Raw genomic sequence first — 22,853 nt, 5'->3', positions numbered from 1 at the left:
TAAAAGGTAAATTTTTCCAAAAACAAAAATTGATGGCTAAAATATACGTGTCATGTAATCCTGCAATATTTCCAATCTGCCCATTAGCAAGAGCCTTTTTAACTTTTCCAACAAAGACAAATCTCCGTCCTTTCTTATTTGGGATTCAAAAAGATCATAACAAGAAGAGGTACCTATGAATGAATGGCCATTGTTTCCTTAGAAAACGAACCTCCTCCTCCTTCAAGCTCTTTATGTTTGTGCTTTATGAGCCACGAGCTTTGATCCATCAAGCATTTTCAGCCTTGTGCATAGACAGCGATTTGAACAAAAGCCGTTTTGTGTAAAAGATTGGATTGTTTGGGGTGTGATAGCAATGGACAGAAGAGTTCAGATTCAGCTTGTGGACGCCAAGTTTTCCAGGTACGTTTGATTTTCTGTAGAGATTTTTTTCACGGGCGCCTTCACATCTATGGGAGGCTGGTTATTAGCCCTTAAGACGCCATGTAAAGGTCATCTGTACAAAAATCTTTGATGTCGTTTTTTCAACTCGAGATTTATGGGCGGCAGTAGATTTCTCCAGCTCTAACTTTCTTTTATTACTTTAACAGATTTCACTGGTTTTCCAGTTGCAACCAGCAGAACTTTTCAGATGATGCATTAATGATCACTTTAAACTAAATCAGTTCTTGAGAGGTAGCTGAGACAATCAAGCTCCTCTCCTATGAATCATGGAACATTATTATGAAACTCAAGCAAATGGAGAAGCATCTGGTCATGATTTCCAAAACTGCGGATACTCTTCTTATTCATTATCTAACATTCAAATGTCATCACCCTCGTTTGATTTAAGAGTCTTCTACATTAGGTTCAGTAACTTCCAAGTGGACGATTTGACCCCCGAGTTTCTCACTTTGAATCAATTCCCTCTAATGCCAAATACCCATTTGGATGTTAATGGTGTTAAAAGCAGCAATTACTCTGAAGGCTTTTCTTCACTTCTCAAGAGAGACAGAGTCAACAAGAACTCGGAAGAAGCAACATTTGTGAGCACTCATACCATTAGGTTAAAGAGGGGTTTGAAGTTTGAGGTTTTCAATGGAAATTATCAAATTCTATCTGGGGAATTGTCTCATACGGGGTGCACTGGAAAATCAAAGAGCAATTCTAAGAAAAGATGGAGCATGAACTGTGAATCTGGTGCTGTTTCCGATGCTGCGTTTTTTAAGGGAAAGCTCATTCCAGGACAGGCGTTGATTAGTCCAACAATTGAGGTATACATTGCTGGTAGCTTTTCTGGAAACCCTATTGTCTTAACGAAAACTCTGCAACTCAACTTTTGGAAGAAGCACAGTCATAAACGGATGTTGGATTCAATACCAGAGCATGATACTACTGAATGCGACGAAGATTCATATCCTGTATATGATTCACAAGTAAGCTTCTTGATAGCTTCTGAATCTTTCTTCTTTCTACTCTTAATTCGTCAAGAAAATTCTGCTAGTCCATTGTAGCCTCAAAATATGTTCATCCACATGTGTTTCCTGCACTGCGACCAACTTTTTTGAGATCTAAAAGTTAATGTCTTGTTGCTTGGACGGATCTTATCCAGGACACATGAATCGATGAAAGAAGTATGGGTATAGCAAGGTGCTAAATACTGGATGGTTGGTACACATTCCATCACCATTACCTTGGCCTTTAGTTGTGCGCCCATCTTTTTAAGATTCCTATAATGATCAATCAGAACCAGGCCATATGACAAAACATGGCCTCCCCCTCTCCTAAGACATTGAGGATGGTTTAAATTGGGGTCCCCTCCACTCTCCCTAGAGTTTCCTGAGAACCCTCCTCTTTTGACTTGTACATTCGTCTTGCATCCTATCTGCTTGATACTTTCGTGCCATCTCTCAAAATGTAGCGTATAATTGTACATGATCAATGTTACCATACAAATCAAATCACTGTCAAACTAAAACTAATAGGGAGACTAGGTTGTTCTTTTCCGTTGTCCTCTCAATGTTTTGATATCTCTTCTGCCTAGACAGCTTAAGCCAGCTCTTTATAACATCTTCTACTCTATCTTTATGCAGGTATCAAAGTACAGAAATTATGGAGAAGAAAATGAAGATGACTATGGCAACATGTACTGGGGAACCGACTACATGGAGAGAGAAGATGGCGAACTATCCTGGTTCAACTCAGGTGTGAGAGTTGGAGTAGGAATTGGACTTGGTATTTGCTTGGGAATTGGTGTGGGAGTTGGCTTGCTCGTGCGTACTTACCAGGCAACTAGTCGAACCCTGAAAAGGCAGCTTATGTGACACGATTTCTCCTACAATATTTCAATGGATCCACTTGTCCTTGATCTTGCTCGTGCGTACTTACCAGGCAAAAATGGTTTGTCAATAATATGCATCTCTAACAGCAGTGAAACCTTGTGAAGATAACATTGTGTCCTAGCATGTTTATTTCAAACCATGTGTATAGAAGCTCGGCTAATATCATTTCCTTATCAAATGACTGGATCACTCTTGGCTTCTTGTGAATAATCTGTTTTTGAGATGTAACAGAAATGAAGATTATTTTTTGGATAGTTGGATCTCTATAAGTCGATTGGATCGACCAATCTTTTACAGCATAATTCAAAGTCTCCTAACCAAAGTTACAAACTTACAATTACCAATTAGAACAGAATCTCTCCATCATGTGTAATTACGCAAGATCAGTGAAATTAAGGGCTTACATCAAACCTTTTTGCTCTATATCTTCTGTAGACCATGAAAAGTTCATAAATGAAACACATTTTAAGGGTGTCAGCCGCAAATACAAGTGGCAATCCCTGTAACTGATATGTTGCCAAAAAGTACACTCATTCTGGAGCCACCACTGCACTTGAGTAGCCATTGACAATATGGTGTTGCTTTTCACCCTGCTCCCAGAAGGCAGCACATTTAATATCATCTTGAATCATTAATGTAGAGAACTCCTCATGAACATATTCCAGTTGGGCTTTTCCTCCAAACTCTGATGGAAGATTCTCCTCATCAAAATATGACTTCATGAGTTCCACACTCTCTTGCTTCTTAGGATAAACAAATCTCACTTTCTGAAATGTCTTCGGATCTAAAAGGTACTTGACTACCTACAAGTAGTAAACAAAATAATACCATAATGTGCTTGTTTTATTGGTAGCTATTACCATAAGGATGGAAGAGATATTGCAAGTATATACCATACCTTCCAGAATGCTTCAAATATCCTTGGGGGATTATATAGAAACGCTAGGGCTAATCTCTCTGGATAGTGGTTCTGCAAGATGTTAACGGTCTCCCGTGCAGATTTGATTGGCACACTGGTGCTAAGAGACCAACCATTAAAATCAATCAGCCATGACATCTGCTCCTGACCTTCAGGAAGGTTAAGAAGAGCATTCTCCATAAGATAGACCAAATGCCGAATCTGATTCTCTAATGATGTTGTGTTCTGTAAAATAGTAAGAAAAAATATTAGGCTTCTAACTGTTAGAGAAAGCCGTGGAAATAGAAATTTCTGATACAGCAAACTGAAAAATAGCAAAAACCGGAAATAATAAGATTTTTAGCAAATTTACCCAAATAAAATACCTGCTTTCCTGGCTTCATTATAAGAACAGTTCTTCCTTCTCGGTCGTGAAAACTTGCTCGGTAAAGTTTTCCGGTCTCACTTTCAAATGCTATTTCAGGCTAAAATGAAGACAACTAAATGATTAGTTTTAGAGCCAACATAAAACTCCATCACTACTACTATTCAATTGTTCATGACTTCACCTTGGGTTTCATTACTATTCAACTCTTCATGACTTCACCTTGAGTTTCATTAGTGTCAAGCTTCATGAAACTACTACAAGTGCTAACATGAGTCTAGCTTAACTGACATCTATTTTTTCCCAACGACAAGAGATCTCGGGTTCAAATCTCTCTACCCATGTTGTACTTAAAAAGCCCTTTTCAAACAAAAAGAAAAAAGAAACTACTACAAGCTTACCCAACGAATTTCTTCAGGCTTATAAATAGATCTCCATTTGAACGTCTCTTCCAGCATTTTCTTTGCTTTGTCTACATTCCAATTCCTGGCCACTAGATATCTTTTCAAACATGCATCACTGCAATATATCGCATTGCGCCCAACTATGGGTCCTAACTTAGCCTTTAGCTCATTGACCTGCAAAATCGTAAAATTTTATTATCTATGATTACCAATCATCTTAAAACCTGTTGTAAAACACATGAATCATGATCCTGAAAAATCTTTAAGATGGTTTAGATCCAATCGGACTCATTCAAGTTAAAAGTTTATAACTATTTGATCTGGAAACTAACAGAGAAGCCTACATACGTTTTGTTATAATCAACTCAATTGGATTCATACCTTCGATGTGATCTGTTCTGGATTTTTCTCTTCCTCGTGATGAGAAGTAGACCGTCGGCCAAACATTGTAGCTGCCAATCACGAACCTGTTACACTCCAACTAACATAAATTCTCTGCTTCCTTGTAAAAAGGAATAGCCTAAAGTTCGATATGAACTTGCTGGAAGATGAAGCCAGAGTCTTCCTAGCAAAAACGTTGGTAATTTACCGATGGAAGACTTCCAAAGCAGTAGAAAGGAATTACCACCAAAAATCGCCAGCAAATTCCAAATAATTAGGCTTAACTGAAAGGTAAGCAAATTTTCAACATCAAAAGTCAAATGCAACAATCAAACAGTGATGGATCTCAGATGTTGATCAATTAGAGAACATGGCACTAGAAGATCAAAATAAAAATTTTAAAAACAAATAACCTCAAGCAAGATTCTTATACAAGTCAATGTGCAGAATCAAAATCTAGCTCGTCTCCTGTAACACAACACCCCATATTACCCTACATTACCTAGGGCGTGGCTTGCAATGTTTTAAAAAGCTATTGAGGCTTACGCGTTGAGGTTCGCAAGGCTCCAAGTGTTAGCTTCAAGACTTACACCTTTCTTGAACCATAAGAGGCTTACGCCTTTGAGAAAATGCACTAAGGTTCAAATCTCTATGCCTTGCCTAGTGATTAGAAAAATAATCGTGATTTGTCTAATTCTTCAAAAATATTAAGGTTTGAGCTGTGACAATTTGAACTAGGACTCTTTTCACTCTTGTGAACTTAAAAAATGTTGAAAGCAAACATATATGGTATAATTCAACCCTGTACTAATAATAGCAGTATTAATGATGATGAAGATGTCCTTTTAGAATTTTTTCACTAAGTGAAAATTGTGGGTGTGAACTTTCCTTTTACACTTTTATATGGCTATCATGTTTAGCAATACTGATCATACCAATTTAGGTTTGGTAAAATGTATTTAAGTAATTATTTGAGGCTTAGGCCTCGCCTCTTGGAGAGGAAAAGCCTCAAAGGCCGCCTTTAGCCTTTTAAAACATGGGTGGCATGTCAATATTAAATTCCAGCTAAACCATGAAACGCATTGTCAATCTCAAACTAACATTTTTTAAAACAAATGACTTGTGAAACTTTTAATTGCAAACACTGTTAAAAATAAACTTTACAAAATGAAAGTCTTGAAATTTCAGTAGAGTTTCCTCTAAAAATCGAATAAACCACACCTGAAAAGAAACAACTTTCAAATATTTTGTTTCAAACTCAAAACTCCACCATAAATGAATGAGTTGTGTACCACTTGAAAACATAAACGTAAACTGGCAAAAACTATCACCAAATCTATACCCAAATCTCTATCATACTGGCTTAGAATAGTCTCAGCATGCACAATAGAGCAATCTATCATGCTATGCATGAAGTAAAACTCTCAACCTATCATAGACACATGGCAGAGCAAAACCTTTCCGTAAATGCCCACGGAACATTCCCCTGCCTAGGCACACTAGTATAAACTGTAGAAACACATTCACATGGCATACAAGTAATCACCACCAGGTACATCAATCTAGTGGATCGAAACCACTTTTCACTCCAAATACATAAATCTCATCAATTCTGAAAATTTTAAATTATCATGATTCTTAAAGCATTATAAAACCATACTTTCTCATCAATCTCAAATCGTATTGGAAATCATACTCTCTTGAAAGAAACCTTATTTTGCAACTTAATTATTTTTCTAGTAACCGTAAAACCCTTCTAAAAGACAGAAACTTGATTTCTAAATATTCCAATAATCATAAAACATATTTCCTCATTTCTAAAAGTCAGAGAAACTTGATTTCTTGTCAAATAACTGAAAACTTTTGCCAAATGACTAAAATCAATAGATTACAACAATTTACCTTCCATAAGCTCCAATGATACAAGTAAGTCGTTATGTCTATAATCGCACTTACACATACATCTCTTAACAAACAAACAAAAAACAAAAAACACTTAAACACACATTCCTTGAAATTCAATTATTCTAAACCAAGAAGCATAAATGCGTGAGTCTCTTTCCAGTTGTAAACAATTGCAGAATGAGTGGTTCAGTTTCTTGAAATCTTGAATACCCAAATCGATGGTATGAACATAAATCATAATCAATTTCCAAAATCAAAAACCATAATTTGCAAAAATAGGAAAATTATTTGCATAATAATCACTCACAATTATGCTGGCGATAACTCCTCGGTTGAAAAGAGATTCAAATTTCAGTCCAACCTGAAATTTCAATAAATAGATCAATAACCATTGACCAACCATGAACTTATATGAATTCTAAACTCAAACTCATTCCTCATGACTTATCTTCATTCTTTCTCTAGTAACTTTTGTATACCTTTATTTTTATTTTGTTTATAAAGATTACTTATTCCCTGATAAAGCTAGAATTTCCTCCCCATTTGATACATTTCCTTTTCTTCCCTTCCATGCTATGATTATATGTTTTTTCCATTTATTTTCATCATTTCTCTCCCTCTTAAATGAAAAGTTGTAGTTTCTCAAAAATTAAATCCATTGTCTAAAAACTACAATTATTAAATTCATCATCTTCTTCTTCCTCTTCTTTTTCTTCTATCTACAACAAATTTCTTTTTCATTCTTCTTCCCCTTTACTTCTTTCATTCCAACACTCCTCTTATTTATAAGTATTATCATATAAACTCCAAGAAGGAACATAGTGGAAAAGAAGAAGAAATTAAAACACATTCTCTTGTTTCCTCAATACTCACATTTTTCTTCATTTAATTAAGTCCCCCTTTTTTCTTCCCACTTTTTTTTCACCCTCAAAAGTGGGTTACCACTTTCCTATTCTTCTTGTCCTTGAGCTGATCTCAATCAAATTACTCACAAGATCAATAAAAATTTCTTGCGTCAAAGAAAGAATACAAACTTCAAAGAAATTATTTAGACATAAAGGAAGAAATATCAATAAACTTATCAAAAGAAAGAAAACCCATAAATCTACCATCCAAGATCTCCATTTTCCAAGCTTCACCTGATAAGAAAATGGCTTACCAAGTTGGATCCCTCTGTAAAAGCTTCTTCAAACCGACTACGGCGTTAGTTTTCACTTTCCCAACCAATTTTCAGCGACGGGTGGTTGACTTTCCTTCTCCCACCCCCTTCTTCTTTCGAGCTCCTTCCTCTCTTTCTTCTTGCTTCCTTTGTTCTTTTTCTCTTCTTTTTTGTTTTGTTTAGACGTTAGATGCTTTTTCCTTTTCCTCTTAATATTTATTTTGCTCCAACTTATTTCGTGGATTCCAAGAAGCTACCCTTTCCCTCTACTAAATATTTACGAACTCTTCTCTTAAATAAAATTAACTCTACCAACTCCTTCATCCTTGTCACGCACCAACTCTTGGTCTATTTAATTCCATTGCTTTTCTCTTATCTCCCTATATACATTATACAACCACAATAAAGTTGAGTCTATTATAAATTTGTTGCATCCACCTAAAATGTTCTCTTATGTAAACATAAAAATACGAAAAAAGATTAATATTACTATGTGATAGTTTTTAATTGGATGCAGTCCACGTACAAGTTTTTTCAAATTTATATATACACACATATTACATGTGAAATATATTTTTAAAAAATAATTTCTATATTATCTCAAATATAAACATAATTTCTAGAAATTCAGAAAATAGATATTCTATTTTTCTCATGATTAATTGTACAAGATAAATGTTTAGCTCAATTGACACATGTATGTATGCAGAAAACGAAAAAGAGAAGATTTGACATTTTAGAGGAGGTGTGAATGGTCTGTCACTGTTATGGCTTTTTTTTCTTCTTTTGCCACACAATGTAGAGCGTTTGATATTTTTGTTGCTTTTCCCCATCCCAACTGCATGCTTGAAAAGGAAAAAAGTGGAATTAACGGATGGTCGAGTACGCACCACGTGTCTTGAACCAAAGCCCATTAAGAGAGAAAGAAATGTGGGTGTCGTCTTGTACCTCTCCTTCTGCCAAGAAAAAAATGTATGTTCCTGCTTCTAAAATTATATATGTTAAATTAAAATAGATCTGATTTAATTAATACTTCAATCTTTCACTAATTGTGATGTTAAAAAAATAATAGCTATAAATACAGCAAATAAATTTAAAATATTAACGTTAAAGGTAATATTTTTAAAAAATTATACATATATCAAAATCTATTAAACTCTACCATTATACAACTCAGCAAGCAATAGACTATAGCTTTAGAATTAAAAATATTAATTTTACAATTATTACGGCATTTATCAACTATATCATTAATGCTTTGTTAATTGAAGTTATTTAATGTTTCTTGACTTACTTCTTTTACGTACAGTGTTATAATAAATAAAGAAAATTTTTTCTTTTTAGTTTATACGGATCCATTTGATTTTTAAGTTTTCAAAGAGTAAATTTTAAGTTTAAAAATCTCCTTAAATAATTTTATACTTTTATTTTGAAGTTTTTCAGAAAATTTTGAAGTTTTTCAGAAAATAAAAGAATTCACATTTTATAGAAAAAAATTCACTACACTTAGATGTGTAATTATTTTGTCAATTATTTTATTTTTGATAATTTTTTTTATTTTTAATAATTATATGAAATTTTAAATTAGAAAAATAACTTCTAAAAAGTTATATCCTCCTTAAAACTATTTTTTAATTTTAAAAAACATAAAATACTTTTTATTTAATTTTAAATACCATATAATTATTTTAAGAAACATAAAATACTTTTAAAATCTTGTAAACGTGTTTTTTAAAATTTAAAAACTAAAAAAGAAAAATACATCTTCAAAACTCTGAGAATAAACTAAAAAATTATCTAGTTTTAAAATTTAAAAAACGAATGTACATATAAGAAAATAGTTCTTTTTTTCATAAATAAATTACATCTTTTTCACAATTATATATATTCATTTTATCTTCATGAATAATTGTAGCATTTTGTCAAAGTGAATAATGCCTTCATCATTGAATATGTTTAATGTTTTGTATTCTCCGTAGGAATATTCTGTTTTTAATATAAAAAAGCAAATACTACAGTTAGATTTTAAAATGCATTTGCATATTAATAACCACTTAATTACAACTTTATTTGGAAAGTACTTGTATGCCTCTAAAGTTATACCCATCAATTTTATCTTCTTTTCATTATAATTGGAATAATGTTATTTTAATAAATAATGACAAAAGTAGAATAAAAAAATAAATTAATAAATTGATTGATGCACACAATTTTGTAGAGTGTTATTTGTTGCGATAGAGTATTGAATTGATAATGGACTAATTTATGTTTATAATCCGTCACGGTCTATTATAAACTTTGATTATATTCTACTATTTCAATATAGTTATAGAGATATTGAAAGACGTAATTGATGTTAAAAAATTAATTACCACGTGAAAATATTGTAAGATTAGTTGATGCTAACAAGATTACTATATAGAGATATTGGAAGTGTCTTAATCATTTGGTTACGTAGATATTAACCTGCCTGATTGATTAGTTTTCAATCATAGTAAAGAAAAGTTTAATTAAATAAAATTATAATTTGACAAGTAGAAAGTAAAGAGGAGAGTTAGTGAAAGGTCTGATTTGTCATTTCCTTTATATAATAATGTAAAACCAAATGATTAAAAGAAAATATATTATGCATTCAAGCCACGTGGAGGGAAGAGTTTGAGTTTGATTGATGGGTGCTTGAGAGAGAGCCCTACACGTGAATAGAACATTAAAGTTTTTTTATAACAATAAATAATAATAATGGACATGAACGTACCTCAAATGCTAAAGAAATTTAGTGGTGTTATTTCATTTCTTTTAAAGAAAAATGAGTGTAGGTTTGTTGATATAGTAAGGAATCTAGGTTTGGAATGGGTCTATTTAATAGAGAATGTAGAAATTGAAATGAAAAGAGACTTAAATTTTATTGGTGAGGGGTATTAGTTTCTTGATCTTAACATACTACTAGAAAAATGAGATTAATCGTATCAAATTACACTACTAAGAAAATGGGATTAACAACGCAAAATATATGTTATATATAAAAAGTTTATGCAACACGTATTTTGCGTTCTTGATGCCCCCGTCAAAATAGGGTATTTAATGACAATTTGAAAAAAGTGTTGTTAAATTTGCGTAGATGACACTAATATATTGTCAATAGTACACTTATATCGATGCTCTAATTTAGGAGATGCGCAATATGTTATTGGGATCTAAATAGCCCAAAATTGTAAGAACGAAATGCTATAGCTATGTCTCAAACAACTTATATTGACAAAATGATGTTTAGATATATGATGCAAAGTTTTAAAATGGTACTTTTTAGACATAGAAATATGGTACATTTTAAAATCTAACACTATGGAGCCTCGTTCGTTCATTACCACACTGCCTCCAATTTTGGGTTTCTTTATCTAACAACTATTTTTTATATGTTGTGAAGCTCTCAATTCTTATTTGTTTATATGTTGTGTTTAATAATAATAGTTCAATACCATGTTGTGTTTAATAATAATAGTTCAATACCATACTGCCTCAATTTTTTATATGTTGTGTTTAATAGCTCAATACCACACTGCCTCAACTTTTTATATGTTGGGTTTATTCGATTAAATTAGATGTTTGTGTTTTATAAAGTTTAATTAATTGTTGGTTTATAAAGTTTAATTAGATGTTGGTGTTGAAAGTTTAATTAGACATTGATTTCTTAATTTTATAGATGGATAATTGCCTACTCCACTCAAATATGAATTCTTTTTAGAAAAAATATGATTAAAAAAAAGGTCAACCCGCCAACAAGATTTTTTTGAAACCGAAATGGTTCAAATTTTGCCAATCCAATTACTTTGAATTATCCATATTTTTTCCTCAACCCGACTTATGTATATCCCTACATAAATATACATACACATGCATACATAAATATACATACACATGCATACAAGCACCATGTATACATACATATATTCATGTGTTATATATGCATATATATATACAGTATACACATACATATATATAATTGCTAACTATATTGTTCCTAAAATTTCAGGAAAAAATTGATTTCTTATTAGATGATTTAAATTTCTGAAAAAGTTTCCTGAGCTATAGCAAATTTTATAAATTGAAGGAACAATACGACATTAACATCAATATATACTAAATAACATAACCTAACTTTTATAAAGAAATTATACTTTGATAATACACGTCCTAGTAGTATACTCTTCAAATAAATCCAGTGTTACTATGTTATGCTTCAAAGTTGAATGGTGCATTGACTTTCAATGCACATCACAACCGAAAGCAATGAACTATTAGGGGAAAAAATAAACGATACAACCATTCATAATTTTGGAGTATAAAAGTGCAGCTCCTCTTCCCCATCTGCTATCAAAACTGTTGCAAGGAAGGTAGATTGCAAACTCAAAGTTGCAGCCATCCCGAGCAAATAAAGGCCAATCGACTTCCGATCAGAATCTCTATTTACGCTTGTACCTAGAAAAATGCATTCAATAGTGACAACAGTATTAAGAGAAGAAGAGCTAATAGTTTAGATGCCTCTTTATTATAACTTAGAAGGTAGAGCAATAAGTTTGTACCTTGACTTGCTTTTGAAAGAATGTTTAGACTTTTTCTTTCCAAAACCGCCACTGCCACGTCGTTTCTGCTTCTGCTCGCTCATATCGCTTTGGAACATCTCTCGCATCTCTTCCGATCTTGACTGAGTTCTATGGGAAGACTTCTTAGTTTTCTGATTTTGTTTCTTCACAATCTTGCCTGAGTCAACTGCCCTTTTCACAGCCTTTACTGCTTTTGCCCGACGGTAGGCAAGTTTCATCAGTGATAATCCACCCTACATTTATTTTATAATTAATTATGTGATAAACCAAAGTTTAGAGAAAAAATCAATAAGATACATGATGGGTAGATCTAAAATTTACTTTCTCACTTGTTGGATAATTTGATCTTAAACCTTTATTCCATAATATTAAATAGCTTGGATAAAAAGTACACTCCTTAATTGACATAATAGGAGAAAGTGAGAAAAAGTCGTACTCCTGTTTTGTCATTTTGCTTCTCCTCCTCCAACATTTCTCTAGCTGCCTCCAATTTTCTACGCTTCTTTCTTGGCAAATCTTTCTGCTCAAATCAAATAGATATCATCAAGTAACATTTAGGGTTAGTGCTTTAAACTTAACAAATTTAAAATATATATTGAATGCTATAATTCATGCAAGGTTACGACACCTCACGCTCACGCTTCCTTTTTTCTTTCATCTTTTCTTCTTCCGCTTGTTGAGCACTTACGGCCTCATTCCCAGAAGTCTTTCCTTTTTCCAGAGATGCCTAGTTGAGGAAAAAAAATAGAAACCACAACTATTCATACTAAACTTTGCCAACAGGCGAGAAATCTAATGCTCAAGTAATTTAAAGACAGTATTTAAATGCTCAATTTTCCTACAATTTCAAGGCAAAATGAACAAAAATCATTTTTGGCTTTGACAAGAGAGCAATTTCTTATCTCAACAGAAGTAAATTTAATTTTTCATTTGGGGAAAATCAAGGAAAGAAGTTGAAGTTGAAACGGTGCAATTATAACAGTACATGTTCCAGATAAGGAAATAAAATTATCAATAGGAAAGCTGAAGCTTAAGAGCCCAAGTCCACATCTAGCGACGAGGAAATTTTCAAGGTTGCAAATATTGGATTTTCCTAGCATGTATATCAACAGGTACTTACCTTGGCTGCTTTTGCCACAAGCCTTTTCTCCCTGTCAGTTATAAACCAGGTCTTTTTAGGGCGTGAAAATATTTCTTCCTGATGAACAATCATGTTTTCTGCCTGTGTACACAAAGAAAGAACAAAATCTTGACCATGGTTGGTAAAGGTTCCGGTAAAAGTAGAGGGTGATGTTGCACCCGAAATTATGCAAACTGCCAACTAATAATAAAACGTAAAGATGAAAACATAGAAATATGAAAAACAGTACCTTTGTAGCTTCCATCTCAGCTTTCCTTAGAGCTCTCTCTTCCCTACAACATTATCAAAATTAACAACAGTAGAATGAATGGGAAATTGAACAAACAAGCAAATAACAGCCATACGAAGAAACATTAGAAACCTTTCTTCCCGAAGAATCGCAGTCACTTGGTCTTCCATTTGTTCAATTATTTCAGACCACTTTTTTATTGATTGCTCAGCCACAATTCTGCTCTTCAACTTGGAACCAGCTCTCTTAGCCTGTCGATGGAAGTCAAGACCCACAATTAGTTCAGAATGAACATAACATGTATAAAGATAAGGCAGAAAATAACCAACAAAAACTAGGTCACACAAAAAATTCAACCAGAATTCACAAGAAATAACCCACAATTATCAACAAACAGTAAAAGTAGCCTAAAAAAGGAGGAAGCAGCTAAAGAATGTTGTGTGAAGTCTCCTGAACCTAACAGTCTGACGGAAGTAATTGATTTTATCTAAAGAGTTCAATGTTCTATATTTTGTACAAGAGTTCCTTATTTCTTGTTGTAAATCTCAATAACAATAATGAAGCTAAAGTTATCTTCAGCTTATGTTTGAAAGACCAGAGATATCCGAAAACCTAAGTGCAGCTTTAAGAAGCATGAACCTAATAGAGAGCGCCCTTGCAGATAGATTTCAGACAGCATAAAATGACCAACCCCTCTTGTCCCAAAAGATCTCTCATAAAAGGCTGCAACTTTAAATTTTCAATTTCCTTTCCCTAAAGATCATGGAGAGGCCCAAGCTCAATGTACAAGAGAGTTATACAAGAGCTTACAAGATAACTAGAACAAGAAAAATAAAAACTAAACAAAGGAGGAAAGCTAAAAGAGTACACAAGACAATAAAATCAAAGGTGCAAAACACATTGGGGCAGATTCAAGCTGGAGAAATTAAAGCGCTCCAATTTAAGTCAAGATCTTGAATGCTGTAGCTGCCCTAATGAATTGTTATTCACTCACTATGGCTTTCAAAAGGGATCGATCATTGTCAGTCACAAACGTAACAGCATATCCTTCTCTTCCAGCTCTTGCAGTACGACCCACTCGATGAACATAGCTACAAAATAAATGAAAGTTAAGAATATAATCAATTCCAAATATTCCATATAATAAATATAAAGATTGTTGATGCATCCATTATTTTAAATTTATATGGGGTCATTTGATTCAATGAATCATGAAATTTTCATAAAAGAAACCCAAGAATGAGCTAGTAATAAGAATAGATGATCTGATCTGAATCAACTGCTCGACATGAATGGAAATGTAGTACTTAGATATTTGAAGAGTGAAAGGTAACGAAGGGTGAAATAAGGAAAAGATCACAGGCATTCCTTCTGCATAAACAATGCAAGGAAGGCAACAAGAATCATGGGCACAAATCATATGCAAAACTTCCAACCCAACAAGGGTATTAGAAAGCCATACACGCTGCTCCAGAAACAAAAAGAAATATGCGCAGAGTGTATGCACTTTTTTTTAAGAGAAACGTTCAACCAAGATGAAAAATACAAATAAATGTGAATTAAAACAAAATAAAAGGTGAATTCCCCAGGAAGAGAAAATAAGGATGCGATGCCAATAATTGCAAATATGGTTTGGTGACAAATAACACAAATCAGAACCCAATACCTACCTGGTGAGATCACGAGGGCATGCAAAGTTTATAACAGTTTCAACACCAATAATATCCAGTCCCTACACAACATTTCAACTATAAATAAATTTCCATATAAACATATCGGTAAAATTTATGTACCTGATTTTTTCTCAATTATATTGTATCTATAAGACAAAAAACAAAATTAGAATGAGTTCGCACCCGAGCAGCCACATCAGTAGCAATAAGAAAATCAACTTGCTGTTTCCTGAAAAGTTCCAAGGCCTACACATAAGAAAATCAAATAATGATCAGCATGAAGAAGGGGAAACTGAGGGTCTTGATTAAATTATTCCTATAATAAACATGTTAACAGAAATCACTCACATCAAGACGTTGAACTTGGGTAAGATTTCCATGAAGTTCAGCAGCTTTAAAACCAGCTAATCCAAATAAAATCTTTAGCCTATGAGCAGCTTGTTTGGTTCCACTAGGTCAACCAAAAAGAATGATGAAATTAAAATTGACTAGTTTACAGAAAAAGTAATAAATTAATTACACTTGGTTGATCCAGAAGGCAGTTGCTTCTAAGAGTAAAAGAATTAGATGCACCCCTCCAGTTAAAAAAAGCCAAAAATAAAGTTGAGCATTAGCTCATGAAATTTCGTTTCCAGTACCTAAATACAATAACTTTAGAAGTAAATGTCTTTGAGCACAAAGATAGGAGGACAGCTTCTTGATTCACCTCACGCATTCTACGTAATCTGACCACCCTGCAAGCAGAATACACATTATTGAGACTAAAAAATCATCCAACAGACAAGAGGCTTTGAGGTTGAGAAGTGTTTTTTTACAAAAAAAAAATTAATTAATTAATTAATTAATGAACTCCAGAGAAGAAATCAAGTTGCAAATTACTCTTCTGTCAATGTTTTTGGCCTCTTGGTAGCTGGGTCAGCTGAGAGGCGCAATGGTTTAGTCAAGGAAAGCTTGATAAGCTCGTTAACTTCTTCCGTCATGGTAGCAGAAAACAACATTGTCTGCCTCCTCTTTGGACAAAGACGAACCTTCAAAGAAAATAAAAAATTATTTACACCAAATGTCAAACAGTAGATGTATCAAAGTTATGATCTTTATCATTTAACTTGCATCATGGAGACCAAATATACCAATTCACGAATTTCAGCACTAAATCCAAGTTCTAAAAGACGATCTGCCTCATCCAGTATTAAAACTGCCAAATCATCCAAATCTACGGACATGGAATTGCGTAGATGATCGATCATGCGTCCTGGAGTTGCCACAACAACATCAGGCATTGATCTTAAGGCAGCCTCTTGCTCCTGAACAAAATTAAATTAATAAAATATCCTTAACTAAGAAAAGCAGCTGCATTAAACATATTTCTTGGCAAAACGAATCCAACAACCCTGCAGTAATGCATTTTGATTCTTTATTATATCTTCACATTTATGACAAAGCAGAACCCTGATATATAATGTGAACTGAAGATATACATGACAGATTGATTTGAAAATAAATTAGAATATAGAATAAGAATCCCAGTATATGTTATATATATATAGACGGATCAAAATTTCTTCTTCATGTAAATAATGTCATCAAACTAAACTAGGTCATAAAAAAATAAAAAGAAAATAATAAATTAGATCATACGAAAAATACCTTTCTTGAAAGCCCACCAACGATCAGGCAACATCTGATATCAGTAAATTGAGCAAGTTTCTCTATCATACTGTGAACTCTGGAAGAAAAAAAGGAACAGTTTCCTTATTTTCGTTTAGTATTAACATGAAAATGTACAGGAGAAATGCATATACAAAATAGATCCTTCAAAGAATGTTTAATCTTTGCTTTCAGTTTGATGGGGCACTAAATGAAATATACCTTTTATCAGAAATTAGGTGGTCAAAGGCAATATCTTTTTAAGGGAAAAGTACCCTTTGGTCCCTAGATTTTAGGTTTAGTTTCTACTTGGTCCCTATGTTTCAAAATCAAACACTTTTATCCTTGAGATTTCAGTAATGCTCAATTTTAGTCCTTGAGATATCAGAACAGTTACTGACTTAACGGAATGTTGACTAGGATACAATTGCTTTCGTTGAGTAAAAAGGCAAGAAATTAGGCAGTCAAAGACAATAATGTTGCATTCTTTTGCCTCACGGAGAAGTTGCTATGCTTTAAGTGTGAGTGTTTGAGCAAGGTTACACACAACTTAACTAATCTTACAAGAAAACCCATCTAATCCTACAACGGTTGAGTGCTAAAGAAATTTGTATGATATTAAATCCTAAACAGGCAACCACCATGGATTTGCACCATTCCCTCAGCTCCAGTCCTTTAGTTAAATTCATGTCCCTTTTTTACCACTGGACCAACTCATAATAATTGAATAAGATATGGGTTTACATGGGTTTACAATCTCTAAAAGCATGTTCTTGTTGACAGAGGCTTCTCATAAGGTTAGAGAAGCTAGATGCTTCCCATTGGATTTCTTTTTGGGCTTCATGTTGAAGGATTTACCCACTCCTTCAGCTTCTCCAAGGAATGGGCCGGCAAGTTGAAACCAAAACAGATGGACTTCGTGAATCTGAGATATTAAAGCCTTTATCTTTTTCGCTCTTTCATCTCTCACTTACATACTCATTTTCCCACTAGCTTTTTTATTCCTCTTCTATTTCTCCTTCATTTTCAATACCAGGTTCTTCTCCATTTTCTTTACATCCAATATTCTTTTTTCCTTCAAAATACTCTTTTTCCTGCCTGTAGCTCTAATATCTCTTTCCACCTTAACTTGATTCATCACTATTTCACTCTTCTAAATATTATAATATATTTATCACCTCTTTCTCTTCTTACTTCCTATGCCCTTCCCTCTCTTTTTTCCACAACTTCCGGAAATCAGTTTTTCTTTAACCTGCATCCAAACCTTAACAACATAACTCTGAGACTTCGACTAATCCAGTCTTAACCCTTTAAAGCTTCTTAATTAATAAGAATCTAGCCCTAAAAAACTCGTTCAATATCTTTCAAGTAGATATTTCTACAACATGGCCTAAGCATGCACTGAGCCACAAGAACTAAAAATGGGCACTTCATTAAATGCCATCCAACAACTTTCCCACAAGACATATCTGTAGACTGAATCTAAAATGGCATATAAATAGGTTAATTACATGGAAACAAGCGAGGAAAAATAGTCAATCTTTAAGAACGTACTTACTGGATTGCCAATTCTCTAGCGGGAGTAAGAATTAGAACTCTTATTGCCCGATCACGTTTTGGCCGATATAGTAACCTCTCCAAAGTAGGTAGTGAAAAGGCCGCAGTCTGTCAGGAAAGAGTAAAATTAGTAGCAATAGCAACACTAGAGTCTTCACACTTATTTTCCAAATCACTCCATACTAATCCAGATCACAGAATTTCTACAACAAACTAATTCCCCAAAAGCCAAAACTACCATACTATTCCAACAACTCTAATTCTCGTGGTAATTTACTGCAAAGAAACTCAAGATAAATCCTCACCTTCCCAGAACCAGTAATAGCACTTCCGCATATATCTCGTCCAGTCAATGCCAACGGTATACAGGCCGCCTACACAACAAGAGTAGTAAGAAAATCAAATTCAAAATCACAAAATATTAATAATATTAAAGAAAAAAATTCACGAAAAAAGAACCTGAATTGGCGTTGGCTTTGCATATCCCAAAGCCTCACATGCTCGAATCAGAGGGCGCGACAAATTGAGCTCCATGAATGAATTGGCATGAAAGGAAGCCCCATCAGAAGGCGCAAAAAACGACGTACTGTCACCAGCATTACTAGTTCCATCATCATCATCTTCCGGTCTATAATCTTCCTAAAAATCAAAACGGCAGAATTAGCATTAAACAAATTCACATTTGCCTCAAAAGAAATAGAGCGACAAAAGTTACTTGTCTATCAGATTCTTCTTCCGAACTTTGACCATCATCATCAGCAGTAGGAGTGAAGTTTGCAGAGCGATTTTCAAGCAATTTGGAGATTTTGAAATCAACAGAAGTAGTGCTTCTACGAGCATGTTCATCAGCCACTGACTCGGAGTACGAGGCAAAATCCCAAGGAGACTCAGTACGATGGCGAGAAAGAGGTTCATCTTCCTCCTCTTCTCCTCCTTGATCTGCTTGTTCTTGTTGTTGTTCTTCTTCGGAGAGATCAATTTCCTCGTCGCTGGGTGGTTCGAAAACGAAGCTCAGAGCCATGGTGACCTTTGTTTTTCGGACTTTCTAAATCTGTTATTAAGAGAATAAAGGGTTTTAGTTTAGGAAACTTTTTAAATCGACCTACTATTATTATTAGGGCTATTTTCAAACCTATCAAAATCAACCAATTACAGACTCTTATAGATACTGCTATCACTATATATCAAGTATGGTGACCTTTGTTCTTCAAAGGGTTCCTAAATTTGTTATGAAGAGAAAAAAGGGTTTTAGTGAATCGTTATAGGGTTTTAAAAGTTTTGATTTCACACATTTGACGGCTCACACATTAACATTTAATTGATTTTACAAATCACCTTGGTAATTTACCAACGGAGCATCTGAAGCTGCTGCTATTGTCATGCTTCGTTCTTTCCTACATTTATGCTTTAAACCAGAATAAAATTACCAAAGCTGCTGCTTTTGTCACGCTTTGTTTTAAGGTAAAAACCTATCAATACCCCAAATTTCTAAGCATTTTTCAATGGCTCTACCTATTGTATCTCCAAAAATTATTTTGTGCAAGTTCCAATCATCATCAATGAAATGATTGGTTATAACCATATAATTAATTTTCTATAAGAAAGTCCGTGTATCAATTGTTAAAGAAACTCTTTGACCACTTCAAGTCGATGACTCTTAAACTTTTTTTCCTCCCTCATATACATTTGAAAATAATACTTTGCAACAGTCACTCTTGATAAATTCATCTAAGATGACCATACAAGCAAGCATTATTCTACAATTTTCTCGAGTGAAGGATGTGGGCATCAAACTACTTTCAGAATCTCCCTCTCCTCCAACATTGCCATTTGACTCATTTGTTCTTAACTTTTCTCTAAATGCCTTTTTAGATTAGTTGTAAGACATATGTAGCCTCACAGTACTTACAAGTATCCCTAGCATATTTAGGATTGCATCATTTTCTTTTTCCTAATAATCTTACTAAACTAGAACTTTGTTTTCAAGTCTCATTTTCAAAAAATGAAGTGATCCTATGGAAATAAAATTAGCAACTTAGAATATTAGCATACTTTTGAACATTAGCATAAAATTCTCTAAATCTATGGAAATACTTTTAAATAAATCAGCAAACCAGAATCCTAGTTTTTCTTTTAGTTTAGTTTTCTAAATACTTAGTAGTTAAACCTAAGGGTGTAAAGTTATTTACCTTGAACAAAGTAGGGTAGCCGGCGGCAACCCAACGCAAGGGTGAGAGTGAGCCAAGGGCGAGCGACGATCGGAAACTTCTGAGAAGGAGAGATGATCGGAGACCAACGCCGAAGACTGAGAAAGGAGGGACGATAGAACGCCGGCGACGGCGTGAGATGAGAGGCCGGGACGATAGTGTGAGTCAGAGAAGCGGCGTGAGCTTGAACTTCAAATTGAAAGTTCTAACCTATTTGGTCTTTACAAAATTAATAATAAATATATAAATATAAATATAGTTTTTTCAAAAATATGAAAAATGTTCAAACTATTTACTAAAAAAAATTAAGTACACTTAAATTTTTTTTTAAGAAGGATAAATATTGTGTCTTCCATATTTTATAACTTTCATATATATATAGATATAATTAATTTTGATTGGATTGCGTTAATTTTGATTGGATTGAGTTGAATTAAATTTTTTCATTAAAAAAACTCAACTCGAAGAAAAAAAATTCAACCAAATCCAAATTTAAACTAAGGATTAGGTAGTCTTAGTTATTTGAGTTGTTGAGTTATTCTTACACCTCTACTGTGAAATTTAAAAATAGTATTTCACTATATATGTATATCAAGAACTTATCCCTAACTAGTGAATGGATATGAATCAAAGGCATTTACCTTCATGCATGCATGGAGCATGAATTCCTTCACACATATTGGTCATGTGTGGGGGGTTTCATGGAAGTCTGTAAAAGTAACACGAGAAAAAATGGATATTGGTGAAGTTAAGATAAAAGTGAAACATAACTACACAAGCTTCATTCCAGCTTTGATAAACATTATTAATGAAATTGAAAATAGATACATTGTCCAAACAGTGATCCAAATGGAGAGAAGATGGCTTGTTGAAAGAAATGCAAGAATCCATATGAAAGACAGGTTTCGTTGCCCAAACCTGTGTCAAATTAATAATTGAATTTCAAGCACCAGTCTTAGTGGTAAGTTCAGGCCGATCATAAAAAGCACATTGGTTCTCTAACAAACTAATTTCAACCGCGTAATCGAAGGGAGGGTTTTGAGTTGAAATTGATTCTAAGAAAACAATTGGAGAGAAAGAAAGTGGAACTTGTGAAAATTTAAATGACAAAAAGAATCTAGCTTGGGTTATTACAATTTCTCTACCATCCATAGAATTCATTCATCAAACCATCATCACTTATCTAAATGCAACCTTCACCTAACCAATTAAATTACTTGAGATAACTAAATTGTCCCAAAGTTCTAATGATTAAGCATGCAATATTTAACTTTTCAATAGCATTAAGTTCTAAAGATCCTTAGGTGGAATGCCTAATTTTCATGCGTCTAATTGATATTCAATAAATTCAATTCTAGGTTGTTTAGAATCAATGTGCATCAAAGTAGATTTACAAGCTAACAGAACCTATTATTTCTAACTAAATTTTATCTAATAGTTGTCACGATTCAAAGATTTGATGCAAAGTGAGAGTTATATATCTTTCATGCTAAATTCTCGAATGGATGAGTTAAATTCTCTAAGGGATTAAGTTACGACTTGAACGATGCATATGTTTCATACCGCTTTAGCTTTTGCATTTCTTTGTTGAGTTTATGAACAAATGTTGTTAAGTTAGCTTCACAAGATGAAATTCATTCATCCCCACTTATTCTCTTTAAGTGTTGATTTCAAATCTTGAACAAAGGTAAAATTATAAACATATTATTCATTAGAGAAATTAGTAGTACTTACAAAATAAGAGGTCACTTCAAGAATAAAATGGTAATCAATATATAGTAATTTTTCTAGTTTTTTCAAAGTATTATATCTTTAAAGAGAATATTTTCAACTTATAGTTAAAGATATTTTAGAAACGATCACTAACATTCCTTCAACTTTTCTTATGCTTCATGCAAAATCATGCTTAGATTTGAATAGACCAAATAGATTGAATTAATAAACTATTTCAACTAGTTAAGACATTATATGTCACTGTCATCCATTCTTGCTTCTGGAATTGTTTGGATTTGAAAATATATGTTAGATTGAAATGAATCCATCCAACTAGTTAAGACGTTATATGTCACAAAATTTTTATCCAAACTGATTCAATTCAGGTTGGTTTAGATCGAATTTCATAAGAAATTTAAAAATCTTTTCTTATAATTTACCCAAACTTAAGAAATTAGGGCATGATACATCGTGTAAGGGGTGCTTTTGACAACTTGAGTAATTTGGGAGAATAACTTCTCTATAATTATTACAAACTCAACTTAACTTTCTGTTTTGTTGCTAACCCAACTCTTTGTTTTTATTGCTAACCAAATACACCCATAGTTTTTTGGTTTACCCGCTACCCTCGG

General features: G+C 33.3%; 3 protein-coding genes across 10 annotated transcripts; 1 reads left to right on the top strand and 2 right to left on the bottom strand.

The window, feature by feature from the left end:
- The first annotated feature begins 64 nt into the window (after nt 1-64).
- On the top strand, nt 65-2,575 carry LOC101203504 (uncharacterized protein At1g01500). The gene is made up of 3 exons (XM_004147737.3): nt 65-402; nt 591-1,415; nt 2,073-2,575. The coding sequence occupies exons 2-3, from the start codon at nt 711-713 to the stop codon at nt 2,301-2,303; spliced, it is 936 nt and encodes a 311-aa protein (XP_004147785.1). The 5' UTR covers nt 65-402; nt 591-710; the 3' UTR covers nt 2,304-2,575.
- Nucleotides 2,545-7,776, bottom strand: LOC101203752 (CRAL-TRIO domain-containing protein C23B6.04c). Of its 7 annotated transcripts, none has more exons than XM_031882623.1 (9): nt 7,454-7,776; nt 7,168-7,263; nt 6,602-6,655; nt 4,598-4,673; nt 4,390-4,460; nt 4,006-4,182; nt 3,606-3,704; nt 3,220-3,465; nt 2,545-3,124 (listed from the first exon to the last, which is right to left on the bottom strand). In XM_031882623.1, exons 2-9 carry the CDS (start codon nt 7,177-7,179, stop codon nt 2,852-2,854), a joined length of 1,008 nt encoding a protein of 335 aa, XP_031738483.1. In that variant the 5' UTR covers nt 7,180-7,263; nt 7,454-7,776; the 3' UTR covers nt 2,545-2,851. The 7 variants fall into 7 exon arrangements, with proteins under 7 accessions (XP_031738483.1, XP_031738484.1, XP_031738487.1 ...); XM_031882624.1 differs by having other exon boundaries at nt 4,598-4,607; nt 7,454-7,774; XM_031882627.1 differs by lacking the exons at nt 4,598-4,673; nt 7,168-7,263 and having other exon boundaries at nt 4,390-4,475; nt 7,454-7,769.
- A 3,798-nt stretch (nt 7,777-11,574) lies between these two features.
- Nucleotides 11,575-20,720, bottom strand: LOC101203996 (DEAD-box ATP-dependent RNA helicase 28). 2 transcript variants are annotated; one of them, XM_004147739.3, is made up of 20 exons: nt 20,491-20,720; nt 19,017-19,352; nt 18,761-18,940; nt 18,607-18,675; nt 18,303-18,409; nt 16,745-16,823; nt 16,228-16,401; nt 15,977-16,125; nt 15,736-15,831; nt 15,446-15,548; nt 15,281-15,343; nt 15,095-15,156; nt 14,419-14,515; nt 13,557-13,675; nt 13,425-13,467; nt 13,175-13,276; nt 12,683-12,781; nt 12,491-12,574; nt 12,034-12,287; nt 11,575-11,929 (listed from the first exon to the last, which is right to left on the bottom strand). In XM_004147739.3, exons 2-20 carry the CDS (start codon nt 19,320-19,322, stop codon nt 11,914-11,916), a joined length of 2,202 nt encoding a protein of 733 aa, XP_004147787.1. In that variant the 5' UTR covers nt 19,323-19,352; nt 20,491-20,720; the 3' UTR covers nt 11,575-11,913. The 2 variants fall into 2 exon arrangements, with proteins under 2 accessions (XP_004147787.1, XP_011652411.1); XM_011654109.2 differs by lacking the exon at nt 20,491-20,720 and having other exon boundaries at nt 18,761-18,936; nt 19,017-19,158.
- Nucleotides 20,721-22,853: the final 2,133 nt, after the last annotated feature.

This window comes from Cucumis sativus, chromosome 3 (genome assembly GCF_000004075.3).
Source record: "Cucumis sativus cultivar 9930 chromosome 3, Cucumber_9930_V3, whole genome shotgun sequence".
Classification (NCBI taxonomy): domain Eukaryota; kingdom Viridiplantae; phylum Streptophyta; class Magnoliopsida; order Cucurbitales; family Cucurbitaceae; genus Cucumis; species Cucumis sativus.
Note: the sequence above shows the minus strand (reverse complement) of the source record. Positions and strands in the feature narration are given on the sequence as shown.

Bases quoted from the DNA above. Each gene is read 5' to 3' on its own strand.
- LOC101203504 (XM_004147737.3), top strand. From the start codon at position 711: ATGGAACATTATTATGAAACTCAAGCAAATGGAGAAGCATCTGGTCAT. The intron at 1,416-2,072 runs GTAAGCTTCTTG...ATCTTTATGCAG, and splicing joins ATCCTGTATATGATTCACAA to GTATCAAAGTACAGAAATTA.
- LOC101203752 (XM_031882623.1), bottom strand. The intron at 4,461-4,597 runs GTAAATTACCAA...CGTGATTGGCAG, and splicing joins GCTTTGGAAGTCTTCCATCG to CTACAATGTTTGGCCGACGG. The intron at 3,705-4,005 runs GTAAGCTTGTAG...TCTTCATTTTAG, and splicing joins AGCCTGAAGAAATTCGTTGG to CCTGAAATAGCATTTGAAAG.
- LOC101203996 (XM_004147739.3), bottom strand. From the start codon at position 19,322: ATGGCTCTGAGCTTCGTTTTCGAACCACCCAGCGACGAGGAAATTGAT. The intron at 18,410-18,606 runs GTGAGGATTTAT...CTTTCCTGACAG, and splicing joins CTATTACTGGTTCTGGGAAG to ACTGCGGCCTTTTCACTACC. The intron at 13,468-13,556 runs GTTTCTAATGTT...ATAATGTTGTAG, and splicing joins GCGATTCTTCGGGAAGAAAG to GGAAGAGAGAGCTCTAAGGA.